This window comes from Amblyomma mixtum, chromosome 1 (assembly GCF_055824585.1).
Source record: "Amblyomma mixtum isolate Tamu chromosome 1, ASM5582458v1, whole genome shotgun sequence".
Classification (NCBI taxonomy): domain Eukaryota; kingdom Metazoa; phylum Arthropoda; class Arachnida; order Ixodida; family Ixodidae; genus Amblyomma; species Amblyomma mixtum.
Window position 1 is genome coordinate 312149010 of NC_143012.1, and position 15980 is coordinate 312164989.

At 47.3% G+C, this 15980-nt stretch overlaps 1 protein-coding gene across 3 annotated transcripts in view; it reads right to left on the reverse strand.

Moving 5' to 3' along the window:
* LOC149372453 (rho guanine nucleotide exchange factor 17) overlaps positions 1–15980 on the reverse strand; it is a 144049-nt gene that overhangs the window by 28428 nt on the left and 99641 nt on the right. For all 3 annotated transcript variants that reach the window (XM_089566940.1, XM_089566939.1, XM_089566938.1), the window contains exons 4-5: positions 1973–2050; positions 1209–1391 (exon numbers count right to left, since the gene is read on the reverse strand). In XM_089566940.1, coding sequence (XP_089423066.1) covers positions 1209–1391; positions 1973–2050 — 261 coding nt within the window. The remainder of the gene's footprint in view (positions 1–1208; positions 1392–1972; positions 2051–15980) is intronic.

The following is a 15980-nucleotide window of genomic DNA, read 5'->3' on the forward strand; positions in this document are numbered from 1 at the left end:
CGAGCGGCGTTAAAGTGGCGCCGGGGACTCTGGCTGACCGGCAGCGCGCCGGCGCCGGGCAGTGAAGCCCACCAATTGTGCAACGCAGCTGCAATGGCGCTTGCGCGCGCGCGCCGTAAAGCGCTCTTCGCGACAGAATTACGGGGCCCTCTTTTGTCTATGCTCTCTTCGCTCACACGGCTTTCGTTCCTTTTCACTCCATCTTTGTTTTTGTTTTTTTCGTAAGGAGGCGGTCCCATACACGCTCCCTGCTTCTCGAGCACCGAGAAGTTGGGCATCTTATTTCACGACTCGCATTTTCGTCTCTTTTGGTTTGATTGTGCGAACGATAGCTAGACTGGCTATAAATTACGGCGTTAAAGTAAGTGCCTAAAGCTTGTTCGGTGCTGCAGAAGGACTTGAGGACCATTAGAGTCGTTCCCCTACAGGCATTAAAGCGACCGGGAAAGAAAAGCTTTTATATGTCAATGTCAAAGCCGGGGGCGTTTTGGAGTCGTTTTCTGCATTTAGGAAATGAAAGAGGCCCGATGGGGAAAAAACAGCAAAACAAAAAAATCCAAGGGAAAGAAACTGCTCGAAATCAGCCCTGTCTAACCGGAAATAAACGATGGCATTACGGGCGCGCGTACAAGGAATATGAAGCAAGCAGTCACCTCACCACTCTCTTCAACGTCATAGATAGTGTTGGTGACGTTGAGCCGCCTAAAGTATGTGAGTATTTCTTAGTACTGAAATTGCATCTTAGAGCGTGTAGCCGGCTTTGGTTGTACGGGAATTCAGTTTAACTAAGAGGTTGCAGACAGTCAAACAAACTATTAGCATTCGCTGAATAAACACGCTCAGATCGCAATGCGCGCAGTTTGAACATGCCGCTTCTGCCTGGTCCTGCCATTGGCCATTGCCATGGTGCCATTCAGTACAAGTCCTCGCAATGGCTTGCACTGCGTTTGCACTAAAGCGTTTCGCTCACACCAGTCAGAGTGAGGGGAACGCTTTCGAAGTAGTGCTATTGCGATTAATTTGACAGCCTACGAATACTCGTCAAAAGTTTTTCGCGTGTCTCCTATACTTCACACTTGTGAATACTACTTAATTAAGACGGCTACAGTGACAACATACGCTAACCAGTGCGAGGTAGCTTCAAAAACCTTCGTTTCACTATACGCAGTCGGGATAGAACGGAGGGGAGGGGAGGCTCGTGCGCGTACCGCTTCTACGAAGACGTCGCCCACTTTCTGGCGGGTGTCCCAGCAGGAGAGCCTCTGGCGGAGCACCTCGAGGAATGCTTCGTGGTGGCTCAGGATCTCGGGGATCTGGTAGAAGATCTCGTCCACCAGGCTGCTGTCCACCGTGCCCGCGGTGTCGGGGCTCTTCAGCGGACGCATGTACTTCTGCAAAGGGGGAAAGAGTTCGGCTCTTTCTCGGCCACTTCGTCACGCAGCAGAAAACAGCGGCAAGAACGAACGAAAGACGCGGTCATTAGCTGGCCCACGAGCTCAGAACGACCGAAGCCGTCGACTACGAGTATGTAAGGAACGCAAGGACGAAACCTGACCAAGCTTATGGTGCGCGGCAGTGTATATTTTCTGTTTCATTCTTTCCACGCGACGGCGGCCAAGCTAGCATGCCTACTCGCGCTGTCTACATCCGCGCCTATACAATAATTTAACATGAATGCGATGCCGAAGAGAGAACTCAAAGGTCGGTTTAATCGGAGGAAGCAGCAACTGAACGCTTAAATTTCTGCACCTTGACAAATCAATACATCTCGTTTTGACAGTGTACAAGCGCCGTGACTTGCTCTTACCTGCCCATGCATGCACACTCGTCCCCAAACATGAGTATTCACTGCCCCTCATGCGCTCTCCATAGCACAGAGAAAGTCACGGACCCAACTGCGCACAGCACATGCGTCATGTGAAGCTAGCGCCCATACGCCTTCGACCTGCAATGGCCCGCGCGGCCTACTTACATTGACCAGAATCTGGAGACTCTCCACGTATGACTTCTCCGTGTCGTAGAGCTCTCCGACCACATGAGTCCGTGTGTCCTGCGGCGAAAAAGGTAGAGCGGAAACGTCACGACATGCATCGACTCAGCCGGTGCGTCTACTCCTTTACATTTCTTTTAGACAGTCTATAGAGCCACTATAGACAAATCCTAGAGAACAAGAGAGCAGTCTATAGGCAATACAAATGCCACAGACAGCCTATAGACAATCAATAGATTTATGGTCATGCACTTTTAGTAGACTTTTGTCGATAGACAGTCCATAGACTACGAATAGACAGAAAGAAATACCTATAGGAAGGCAATAGAGTCTGTAAGAAGTCTTCTAAGACTTCTTAAGGAGAGCCTCTAAGAAGAGTCTAAAGAAGTCTGTAAGAAGGGAAGACGCGTCGACCAAGGCGCGTATACGGTACTGTCAGCGCGCGGTAAGAGGAAAACTGCTGCACCATGTCCAAGATTCTCGGATAAAAACTTTGAAAATTGAAAAATTGTAAGCTTATGTTATGTAAATATTGAAGGTAATGGTCCATTCTTCTGATATGCAGCAAAATCTTCCTTTTAAAGTGCTTCCATCGATCGCGTCGAACAGTTAAGACTGCCCTAGAAAACCAACGGGGAACGCTTTTGATTGCAGCACAAACGTTAATAGAAAAAAAAATGCAAAACTGCCATCGGGTGATCTGGCGATATATTGGTTGTTATAGCGAAATCTTACGTAATATTAAAAAACTGCGTTTATAAACGATTTCCCTCTAAAAAAAAAGTTTTTGTCCAGAATTGTTGGGTATGAGCAGGGTCAAGGTCAGAGGACTCTTCTGATGACAGCTCAGAAGCTCTCTTCTTGAGCGTGACTTTCCCCAGGAAAATCACTTTCAAAGTTCGGGCCAGATGGCCACTACGCCTGTTCGGTTAATTTGGTTTGGTTTGGTTTATTGGGGTTTAACGTCCCAAAGCAACTTAATGAGGGACGCCGTAGTGAAGGTCTCCGGAAATTTCGACCACCTGGGGTTCTTTAACGTGCACTGACATCGCACAGTACACGGGCCTCTAGAATTTCGCCTCCATCGAAATTCGGCCGCCGCGGCCGGGATCGAACCCGCGTCTTTCGGGCCAGCAGTCGAGCGCCGTAACCACTCAGCCACCGCGGCGGGGCTCTTCAGCTAATTTACAGCGGCGCAATAACGCAGCAGAGCATGAAGCCGCGCAGAATATGCCCTCACTTTAATACATTGCCTTTATTTTTTTTTATTATGTTATCTTGATGGCTGCGCACTGGCCGAACGAATTTAAATTTTTGTCCACACAAGCACTGGCTTCGTGATATTCGCAACTGTTAAGTAGACTTCTCAGCAATGCACTGCGCCCAACTAATGGCGTCATTGCCCAGAAAACCGGACAAAGATGAAGTGCTGATTACGCGTTCAAGCGCTTAAGAAGTGCCGATGGCAAGCCGACTCCTATATCGAAATTAGCACGAGCTGCGCTTGTGTTCTGTGCTTGGAAAACTGCCGCCTGTTCTGTCATTAGCTGGGCAAACCGCACCGCGCATAGAAACCAACTCAAGAATTAGGCAAATCTCCTACTGCCATTCAATGGCGCGCTTCACCGATAGGCGGAGAGTGTTACCAATGAGTACCCAGCTTGTGCAATCTGTTGCAACGCTTCGTTATCGCTCCAAGCCACGAGGATCTTGCTGGGTCATTTTAATGCGTATTGCGAGTCGAAAAATATGCTAATTTGTTTACACTGCAAGGATACTTTTCTTTTCTTCCGTGTTTCAGAGCAAAGTGCGCAGTAACGAGCCTCTGGGAACGCTTGTTTTCCTTCGTATATACTGCAATTACCATGGTCGCTATATAAACCTCGAAACGACTCCTGTACTTCAACTCTATTCTCTCGCAGTACGCTCGCAGTAGGCTCGCAGCAGACGACGCAGATTTCTGCAACAACTTCAATCGCCAGCTGTTTTCTACTGTGCAGCGCAATATCCGTCCTCAACGAAATGCAATTGGCGCTGAGCCGCATTTAAATACGCCTTGGACACTGCATGCATGCAGCCTTGTTTAAAGCATAAATGTCTTAAACGGCTGGCTGCTTGCACGATTTATCTGTCCGAGAAAAATCTGTCCACACGTTTTTACGTGAACAGACCTAAACACAAGCTATGACGCTGAAAAAAACGAGACCCAGGTATCGACTGCAATTCGTTCTATACCAGCCGGATAACAAGAGGTAATATGCGAACAGTTTGGAAGGACCAATGTAGAGCAATACAAACCTGCCGCGGGTGCTGTCTGTGGTTTAGACGCAATAATGACGTCAATGACTGACCCTGCCTCACCAGCTGCCTGATTTTTAGAAGCAAGCTTTTTGTGTTAGAAGAGTTCTTTCTTCGGCATAGCACTGTCAGTGGTGTAGCGTATCAGAATACAGCTAAGACGTGTTAACTAGTAGGCTGGTTAACTAATATTGAGTTAACTTTCTAACTATTATTGTTAGTCTCATTATTGAGTGAGGCGGGTAACGGGCCATAAGTAATATCTATATGAGTTTCTCTAATTTCGAATATGTAGCTACCCTCGGCGCTGTGGCCCAACAAATTTTGCCTGAATCGCGCCAAAATACTTGCGCTTTCGACAAGCTTGCAGGCAAAGCAACCCCGAAAGTGCACGAAACTGGTCGAAATAGCTACAATTTGTTGGGTCACAGCGCCGAGAGTAGCTGCATTTTTGAAATTCTAAAAGATGATGTGAATATTACTTACGGTGGGCTACACTCCTCCCAATAAATAAGGGGACTAACGGTAATAGTTGGCTACTCCATATTAGTTAACCAGCATATTAGTTAGCACGCCTTCGTTGCATTCTGACGCGCTACACCGCTGACAATGCTGACAATTCTAAGTCGAAAAAAACACTCTTCTAATGCAGAAAGCATATTTTTAAAACTTGCAGAACGTTTATGGTGAACAACACGGGTTGTCGCTGCGCAGTACGTGGTTTGCAGAAGATAGCGCGGCTAAGGACCACCCAGACCACCTAAATCGACGATGCGTTCTGCTCATTCAGTGTGTTACTGTGTTAGAAAACGTTTTTCGCGGCCAAAAAAAAAAAAGAAGAAGCGCAGCACATCCAAAACCCAAGGTTTACACTAAAGAATCCAACGCAGTCGACAATGACAGTAACTTTTGTTCATCTGTGCTCTGCCAGGACGATGAATAGTAATGCTCACACTGCATGCGCGCGCGTGCGGTTAATGATGTCGCGCTAGAATGAACAGAAGGGAAACGGGGCAAGCGGTTAAAATACTCTCGTGCACGACACCCGTTCCCAGAGCCTTGCCCTTGCCATTATCGACCTTTAATGTTTGGGCGCATTAAGCAAGGGTCACACGGACCCGACAAGCTCCTCCGTAATGATTCAGGCACCGCGCAGCGCGCGGTGTGTGAGCTTTGAGCACGGCTATGGGCTGCCAGACGTTGTTTGTAACCAATACAAAGCAAAAGATAGTCACATGCGACAAGCACGGATGCCTGTGAGATTCGCCGCTCGATAAACGACGCATTTCAAAATTTGCCTCCACAAAAATAATAAAAAAAACCGCTGCTTTTCTCTTGAAGCTGAATACAAATGCGCGGAGTAAGGCTCTCAAATTGCGACGGTTTTAAACTGCGGCTTAGAACCTCGCTACCAGTTTAACGGTTTTTTCGGGGGCCAGCAAAGTGCGCGCGCGCGCACACACACACACACACACACACACGCACACGCACGCACGCACGCACGCACAGTGTTTCATCTAAGACGACATAGTTTTTAAATATGGGCTTTTTTGAGTTAGAAGAGCGTTTTTTTCGGCATAGCACTGTCAGCGGTGTAGTACATCATAATACAGCTAAGACGTGCTAACTAGCAGGCTGGTTAACTAATACTGAATAATTGACTTTTTAACCATTACCGTTAGGTTCCTTAATTATTAAGAGGCCTGTAGCCCACCGTAAATAATATCCATATCAGTTTTTACAATTTCGAAAACACGGAAAACGTATTCACTAGGTATACCTTTATTCAGCTCGCGCCAAGAGCCTTCAAGGCCTATGGGTAGTGTGCCGGTCCTGGTTATGGGTGTCTTTCAGTTTTCAAACTGCGACCAATTCGGTTCATTACAGGAGGTCTGAAGTAAATCAGTGGACTAAACCGTGCTAACAGGCGGTCAGTACATGAAACATCTATATGTTTTCTCAGGCTATATCTCAATATCGCCTCAAGTATTTGCGGAAAAGCCGGCAAGCGGAAACACCTTGGCTTCGCAGTCACCCATCGGACAACGGAACTGTCCATGAGAACCAGCGCTTATAAGTTTATGAGTACTATACACAAGTGTACAAAAAAATCTAGACACGTATATCTATACTAGTATAAACTCAGAAACATATAAGCATACGCAAGGTATTTCACATAACGTTGATTTCGACCATGTTGTTGGTCATACTGCGGCCAAATCAGACTACTTTTTGTAAACTGTTCAATAAAGCAATTAACTAAACAAAATAATTAACTTCAAGGCATTGCAATTCTGGCAGAAATTTTAGCCCTATATTGTAGGCGAAACCAGAGGACCGTCTAATTCATCAATATCCATTTTGATATGTATTATGGGCAGCTGATATGTATACTTATGGTTTCATTTAGTTTACGGGGTTTTAACGTCCCAAAGCGACTCAGGCTATGAGGGACGCCGTAGTGGAGGGCTCTGGAAATTTCGACCACCTGGGGTTCTTTACCGTGCACTGACACGCACAATACACGGGTCTCTAGAATTTCGCCTATAGATATGTTTGTAAGTGTATGCCTATAAACATTGATACGCGCTGCTGTATAGTCTTTGCGCAGCTTTCATTTGCTCACAACACGTGAAAGGTGAATACATATTAAAAAAAAAAACTTGGGCTTCAAACTTGAGCATCGCCTTAAAGAGTACAACGCGATAGCTTTATCATGTCCCGTTCGCATCGCTGGTTCAACACGCACACAACGACCGAATTCGTATTAGCTTACTCATAATTACTGTGCACGCATCAGTACATGACTCCAAGACAATTCACCAAGACAAAGATGACAACGCGTTCACCACTAGGTCCACCTTTAATCAGCTTGCACTAATGAGCCTGCAAGACCTACGGGTATAATGTGCCGGTCCTGGGTTCGATTCCCACCCAAACCCAAATTGACGCAATTTTCTTTGTAGCGCAATTATTTTCCTTTGGTTACAGGAATCTCCCTGATAAATCTGGTGTCAGTCCGAACATTCTTTGACCTTTTCCAGAATTTTATTTACTGTTTTCTACCATCGGGATTTTCTCGCTCACAGCCGCCGACGCCTTTTCTGCGACACGGCATCCTGCATGAAATGTGTCGCATTAATACAGACGATGCGCCAACCTACTCGCCGCTTTTGAAACGCTATGCCCACGGGAAACTTCAGACGTTCTTTGCCCGAGGGCTAAAGTACATACCAGTATCCGTGTCTGGTAGCATACTGTCACTATCACACGGTGGCGCCACCTACAAGTATACGGAGACTCCCGGTCAATTGTTAATCGTACATTTTCCGCAGTTGTAGGTTTATCTGCGAAAACAGCATTGCCGGAGCCACAGCTTCTGCCGGCCGCCAGTTATGTATCGTACAGGAGACAACGTTGATTCGGCGGAGTGGCCTGCCATGAACTTCGAGATTCTTCTGACCGTATAAGAGCGAATAATGAACACGCTTGCTAACCGACGCGATTTGGTGCATACAAAGGCGGTGACTTGAAAGGACAAGGCACGTATAGTGGATGTGTAAAAGGGAAAAACAAAAAAAAAAAAAAACAGGACGCTTTGAGGTAACGCTCGACCTTTTCGCCGGAAGCGTGGCAAATTCTTCGCGCAATTATCAGTGCCCTACGAGTGACCTTTTAAAACGAGGCTTCATGGTTGCTGCGCCATGGTCGTTAAAAATAATAACAATAAAAACAAACAGAAGCGTGAGAAGTGAAACTCCCGAACGCGTCTTAGCACGGATCGCTCAACAAAAAAAGGACGCCAAAACTTGAGGACAACTTTTCACCGCAAAACCACGCCTTGGCTATTCATTCGAAGTAACACTCTCTGACACACATCCGAGCGCGTCAAAAACGAAACAAAAAATAAGAGAGGGAAAAACTAAACACCCAGGGATAACGGCTTAACTGCTCGAGCCCGACGACAGGCGGCGCGAACGTCGAAAGGAAGAGAAAGCGAAGCAGCGGCGCGGCCAGCTAACGAGCGACCCAATTTGGGAGAAGCGGCGTCAGCGTCAGGTGGCTGGGATAAACGGCAGTCACAAACGAGCGACTATCGGCAGTGGGCGTTCCAGGATGCGGAGGTGAGTGCGTGCAGTGTCTAGTCGGCATATAGCGCGGCTACGTATATGCATTAACTACATATAATACACATATAAAACTCCCACAACGCTATACAAAACACGTGCGTCCGAATTACACGAGCTCCCGAAACGCAGCGCCCACTAATTCACGTGCTTTCTCCCTGCACGGCCGGTCCGTGTGACGAAATCGCCCGTCGCGTTTTTAGCGAATAACCTTTGGTTCTCGCTTATTCCTTTTTTTTGCCTCTGCAATCCCTCGAGGTTACCGCGCGCCGCTCGTTCGGTCGCGCTCCGAGTAATTTACTTTCGCGGGAAACTGGTAATTTTCCCGCGAAGCGCGCTTCCAGGATGACGACGAACGAATCGTCCTCAAGCGTGGAGACCCAGCCGGAGATTCATGATGTTCCCCGCCAGCCATGCACGTTTTCGATCGCGTGCCACAGCGCACTATTATCGACCGCGCCTGCTCCGCGTTGCACACACAGTAGGTAACGGCCAGGAATACATCGGTGAAAAAAAAAAAAAAGGGGGGGGGGGGGGGATTTCTTTCTTTTCTTTTTTCTAGAGAATCGAGACGTCAGGCTTCAATCGATAGCTTAAAAATAATACCAAGAGGAACCTGCAGAGTATCGGGCGCAAGCGTTTCCTCTACAATGATGCAAATATTTAAAACAAAGCGTGACCTCGAGATACTCATTCTTCCTTCTGGAACTAAAAAATCACTTTCCTCCAAAGACTTTCCCCATACCCTAGGAGTTCTGCATGCATTGTCACGCCGTCTCAAATGGGAAGGCCTGGGTTAGCTTGGAGTGACAGTTTTAAGGCGCGTAGCGTGCTCTCAATATGAAAATAATGAAACAGGGGCGCATGGGAGCGCATCAAGGTGTGCGTGAGTTCGATCAGCGAGTCGCACTTTACACAGAAATGCGCCGAGCGGTCCGCATACTCCGCTCTGGGGGCCACATAACACAACGACAAACAAACGAAGAACCAATCAGGCATACGATAGTATGGACGCCGGGACATACGGGAGTAACAGGGAACCAAGAGGCGGACAGGATAGCTCGAGGGTACACTTATTACCGAGCATCCAACGTAGGCGACCTCGAGGGGAACGAACCTGTACCCCAAGATTATTCGGCGATTCTAAATTATTACAAGGGCTGCAGAAAGCGCTATCCACCACCGGACAACTCCCTTAGCAGAGAGGACTCTGTCGCGTGGAGACAGCTACAGACGGGCTCCTACCCGAACCTACACGTACTCAACAAAATATATCCAACACAATACAATGACAAATGCCCTTGGTGCCAAGAACCCCCCACGCTGTACCACATAACGTGGGCATGCCAGAGGATAAGCGTGGTACCAGTGATAACAAACCCGAGTGCGGAGCAATGGGAGGGAGTGCTCTCCAGCGATCGTCGGGTCGACCAAGAAGGTCTGATTCGGCGAGCAAAACTGGCAGCAGCATCCAGCGGAGCCCTGGACTAAGGGCAACCGACCTTTGAGCAAGATGGACGAAGCCATCTCAAAACCGCCGAACACAATCCGAATCTAGAGCTAATAAAGTTTTCACTCACTCACTCACTCAACTTCAAAGGGTACAACAAACAAGAAATTGTGAGTAAAATTGCAGTACAACATCGCGCTTCTGGGTATTAGAATGTAGAGACATTGGAAACACATTTTGGTACTGCATTCTAGTCTTTTAATTTTTAGAAAGAATTATATTTTTCTGCTGTTCTGGTTTAACGCTTTGGTTTAACGTCCCAAAGCGACTCAGGCTAAGGGGACGCCGTAGTGAAGGACTCCGGAAATTTCGACCACCTGTGGTTCTTTAACGTGCACTGACATCGGACAGTACGTGGGCCTCTAGAATATCGCTTCCATCGAAATTCGACCGCCGCGGCCGGGATCGAACCCGCGTCTTTCTGGTCAACAGCCGAGCGCCGTAACCACTGAGCCACCGCGACGGCTTTGATGAAGGCGAAATTCTAGAGGCCCGTGTAGTGTGCGATGTCAATGCACGTTAAAAAACCACAGGAGGTCGAAATTTCCGGAGCCCTTCACTACGGCGTCCCTCATAGCCTGAGTCGCTTTGGGATGTTATACCCCCATAAACCAAACCAATAAACCAAACCGAAACACCTTTCGGACGCTGCACGTATAGACGGGAGGCAGACTGGCAATGTTTTAAGCTAGCAACGCTCAATTTCGCGATTTACGCAGGAAGCGCCAACGTCGTGAATGTTCTTCATTTTCATTTAATACCGTTGTGTAGCGTGATCCGTTAAGCGCACAAATAGCTCAACTTACGACACATTTTTCGCTGCTTTAGACAGCGGCAGTCGACGGCCAATGTATATGTGTGCCGCTATGTTAGGGCAATCTTTTTTAACAGTGTCCGCAAGCATGGGTGCGGTTTCTTCGCTGTCTGAAGCTAAATGTCCTTTTTCAAGCTTCGTCGGTAAGAAAATGACAGTGTGCGGAAGGTAAACGATTGTTAAAAAAGTTTTTCATGCCGGCAAACTGGCCCTAGAATCTGAACACGAATACGCCTACACCGGAGTAAAAACAGTGTACGCTGTCTTCTAGCACTCTCCCTTTATAAAAAGGAGTGCGTTAAAGGACATTTTACTCATTTCTGTTTGGAGTGTATACAAAGCTCAATATAAGAAGCCACAAGCCTGTTCGAAGCCAGCTGTACTATTAAGATCCATGTACAGGCGCGGACAAAAGTAAACGGAGCACGCAACTGTCTTCGAATATTTTTCACGAGTCACCTAATTGAAATTTCCAGCAGTGGTACGCGCATGCTGGTAGCGAAGGTTGGTAGGCTTTCTTGTAGACAAGCAACGCTTCTTCATTACCAATGGAGAAAGCGTGATTGCACTTCGAACGCAATAGCGTGCTCCGTTTACTTATGGCCGCGCCTGTACCTCCATTATGCTAACACAGGCGGCTCGAGAAGATCGCAGCGCCAAATTTCTCTCTATTCTACCTCAAGTGAAACTTCACGAAAAAGACGGATGTGACCGCCTGGACAGCAACTGCGCTTCTAACCTCTCCTGTAATCCTCTAGCGTGATAACATCAAGGGTCGAGAGATAACATTACGCGCTCGACGACGCAATTGCTCGCCGGTGGTCTGGGTTTGTTCGAATTTCACGTCTTCAACCGCTCCCGTGCACTGCCTTGAGCAGGATTCCGATTTCATTTTCTTTTCCTTTTTCCGAAAGGGAAAGAACGTACAGCCTTAGGAGCAGCAGTGCTGAGGAACGATTCAGAAGGAGGGGGAGGGGGGGAGGGGGGGGGGGGAGAGGAGGGCCTGCTGTGTATGTGGAAGTGGACCACGCGGAAACAAAGAGGGGATAAATTTGAGAGTGCTATGGGTGTGCGTTAATTTGGAACGAATTTTTTGCCCCCAGGGTGCCCAGTTTCTGCATAAAACAAAAGCCAAGTGTTTTCAACATGGACTGCATCGCGATGTATGGATTCTTTATTACATTCTTCTCACGCGACCCGTCATCGTGCAATATAACACAGCGCAATTTTTGACCAGTTATATAAGATTCCATGTTTCAAGCTTCCATGCCACGGGAGCAAAGTGTCAGCTGCTCGCAGAGTAAACACCGCCACCACGGGTGTTGTGCGGCGCAGCTTCTAGAAATTTATTCTTTCATAACGAGTTCAGCTATTTGATTGCACGAATAGTTTTTCGGGAAAAATGAGCTCAACTCACTGAGCAGCGCGTAGGCTAAAATTTAGATACCTTCTTTCCATTTCTGTCACCTCTGTGCAAATTAATCGAGTCACGTGTCACCGAAAACTGGCCCGAATTTCCATTATTTTGTAGGTAACGCCGAGAATGGCAGAAAAATTCTGTCTCCAGCAGGAATTAACGTTTTCATCTAGACGAAATTTCACTATCTACAGGGCCCATCTTCGAGCCCTTCTGCTTATTGCCAATGGGAAAACGTTGCAGCACTAAGATATAGGCTAAAACAGCCACGTTTCTCTACCCTTTTCGCAACAGTTGTAACCTCACATTCTGTCTCTGCTCGATCCCTGCTCCTCTGGTCTACGTCAGGAAGTGCAACTTTGCCTCCGACGCACAGTGCCTGAAGCTAGCGAGCATAAGCCACCACGAATCCTCCTCCTCAATCCTTACCCTCCTCCTTTTCCCTGAGCGAAGTCACTCCATCTTCATACATAAATTTATTGATTCGTCCCTGTCTTTACTCGTGCACACTCCCTACACTCAACCTCCAGCCGGCCGCCTGATCTGATTAGGCGCAAGCCCTAACTAAGCTAGGCAGTTACAGCAGCCCGCACTATTTTTTTTTTGCGATCCTTTCCCTCATCAATAAACACAACCGCTACACCAATTAAGCACAAGAATTCAGACTCGATCGCAGCGCCCTTGACTCTGGATGGTCATCGCGTCGCGCGCCAGCCACACATCGAGCTACGGTGGCAATCTTTGGAACTGCACGCGATCTACAGCAAGGTACAACTTAAAGGGGAAAAAAAAGCACTTGGCAACAATAGATCATGATCCACGATGCCCTGTATTACTCCGCTGACCAATCACAACAGTAAACGAAATCAACTTTTAAACGTTTGACCATATCAAACGAGCCAGAGGCATAAAAAATCCTGAGCTTATAATTCCGTCAAGTGATTACCATGTTCAGGTAACAACAAAACCTTTAACAACGAATTACTTTTCTATCGCGGAGGAATTGTGTGGGGCGGTCCTGAATGCGGGCGGAGTTTCACTGCAGACTTCAGCTCTATCCCCCCCTCCCTCCAGTGAGTCCGCCTCGGGAGTTAGCGCAGAGCTCTCGAGGCCGCTGATGCGCCTCATCCGGTGAAGACGGGAACACATTCGACGGTTCCGTTCGAAGCACGCCTGCAACTTTCACGCCGACCATCATCGTCATCATTACCAGCCACATTACGTCCCCCTGTAGGGCAAATTACACTTCTATGTTCCCTATTCCTGTGCTGCGCCATCCAGTCTCGGCCTGTCTTAATCCCACTTCATCGCACTTGATTCTCTGCGGCCTCCCATTCCCTTGCAATCCATTCCGTTGCCCTGACAGACCATCGGTTATCTGCCCTCCACATTACACGTTCCGCCCACATCCATTTCCTCGTCGAGATTTCAGCCAGTTGGGATATCATTAACTGGAGTTTGTTCACTTTAAACGGAAAGGAGTAAAAAGGGAGTAAACTGCCCTCTAGCGCATTCCCTTTTATGGAAAGGAAGTGCACTAAAGGACAGTTTACTTACTTTTTACTCCCATATACGCGTATTCGTGTTTTAGAGTGTTCTTTGATCCGCGCTCCTTTATTTCTGCCTCTGTACGCTGAGCTATCTTTAAACAAATTTCAAGCCTTCTGGTCACCTCCGAGTTCGAACTCGACAGGTTGTAAACTGAGGTACGCGGCTATTAAGAGCAGTTAGCTCCAGTATAAAATAGAACAGCAAGTTTGCACACAATGACATATTATAATAAGGGAGTAATTACTCAATGACATCCACCCGAGCGCAACCATACGGCTACAGAGGAAAGCTATGCAGCTTTCTCAGAAACTTCGTAGTTAAAGAAAAATTCGTCCTGGTCCGGGGAATTTTTCTTTAACTACGAAGTTTCTGAGAAAGCTGTATAGCTTTCCTTTGTAGCCGTATAGCTGCACTCGGGTGGACGTCATCGAGTAATTACTCCTTTATTACAAATCTACTCCACCTTGGGGGATTTCCCTAAACATCTGACTAAGAACATATTCTGTTGTTACTTCTGCATTAAGGTTTAAAGTATGGTTTGGTTTATGGGCGTTTAACGTCCCAAAGCGACTCAGGCTATGAGGGACGCCGTTGTGAAGGGCTCCGGAAATTTCGACCATTTGGTGTTCTTTAACGTGCACTGACATAGCACTGTACGTGGGCATTTAGAATTTCGCCTCCATCGAAATTCAAATGCCGCGGCCGGGATTGAACCTGCGTCTTTCAGGCCAGCAGCCGAGCGCGGCCGGTTTAAAGTATCCTACAGTTATACATCCAGACGAAAACTACTTACAAAACGGCAAACAACGCATTTGTCGGTCATACTTATAGAGTAATCACCGCTTCGATGCTCGCGCTGGATTCCCTTTAATATTGGACCTACGTGTACTTTTACTTTGAATGTTACCGGTAAGCTGCCGTTCATAGCTGGAGAACGCCTGCCAAGTGCGCTCAAACCAATTCTTGTTCCCATGGTAATTTCTTTGTCCTAATCCGAATCTGAGCCACTGCTCGGCCTTTCCGCTTTTGGCAGTGAAGTGATGCGATCCCGAATACAGTCGAACCTTGTTATAACGAAATAATAGATATGACGAAGTAATGACGATTGCCCTTGGAAGCTCGGTCAACACGGGCTATCACGAAGCTACAGCCATAACGAAGTAATCGCACGGCCCCTTCAGCTTCATTACAACTAGGTTCAACTGTACTTACAAGGACCTCTTCAAATGCGAAAATCGTGCCAAGAGCTGTTGAAAACGTGGTTAATGTTCTCGGACATGGTAGCGCAGCGCGGAATAAGCACTGAAAGAGTGCATGGCTTTAACTGCATGAGGAAAGTGCCACTTATCAATACTGTCAGTGAAACACTGACAATTTCTGAATTTCTGGAACCTGTCATCTCTTGTCCCATTTCACGGCTGTGGCCCTCCTGGCGATACTTTTCCGCAAAATAAGGTATTTTCTCGACCCGCATTATCCACCACTCATCTTTTCTATTTCTTTCTTCATTGAGAAAAGTGGCAGTAAATATATATTCAGAAATAAAGTTTTTAAACAAGAAAAAGTGACTCCAAACCACGGCCAAAAATGGCCTTCAAGTACAAAAAGAAAAAGGCTTCCGTAAGCATGGGAACAACATCACGCCTACAGGTAATCCCGCACCATTTTTTCTCTGTTATGGTTGTTCGCCCAAAACGCTGCCCTAAGTACCCTCAATTTTTTCTTTTAATTTCGCTCGAAACAAAGACACAAGCACGCGGCTTGAGTTAATTAACGAGTCCATTTGAAGAATGAAAGCTGGAGAATGACACAAAACACCTAAGAAGTGGCCATGAGTAAAGAGGCACAAGAGCAGCAGAGGGGTCCAAACAAGAGAGACATGCCTGAACAGGCAAACAACAATCACAAGACAGAAAAGGCAATCCTCCCGAAAAGGAGGGCCCCACTGTCCCTCTCCATTTCCAAATGTGGAGTACATATTTTTCTCCTATCCTGCAGCTCTGTAATCCCTTCATTACCCATCACCCTCCTTCAGCCTGAGAGTGGTTAGCATCGGATGCCCTCGCCGACCAGCATAACCAGCTGGCCATGGTCGGAAGAAGACCGACATGTATTAGGCTAACCTCAAATAAAGGACATTGTCTCTCTCCCTTACTATCGTTCGCTTTGCCTAAGCGACATCGCCGCAGAGTCGCAGCTCGCGTACCAAGCTCAAGAGCAGCGCGTTGGCGGGGCCGACGTTGAAGGTGCGGCTCAGGAAATATCGCCGTATG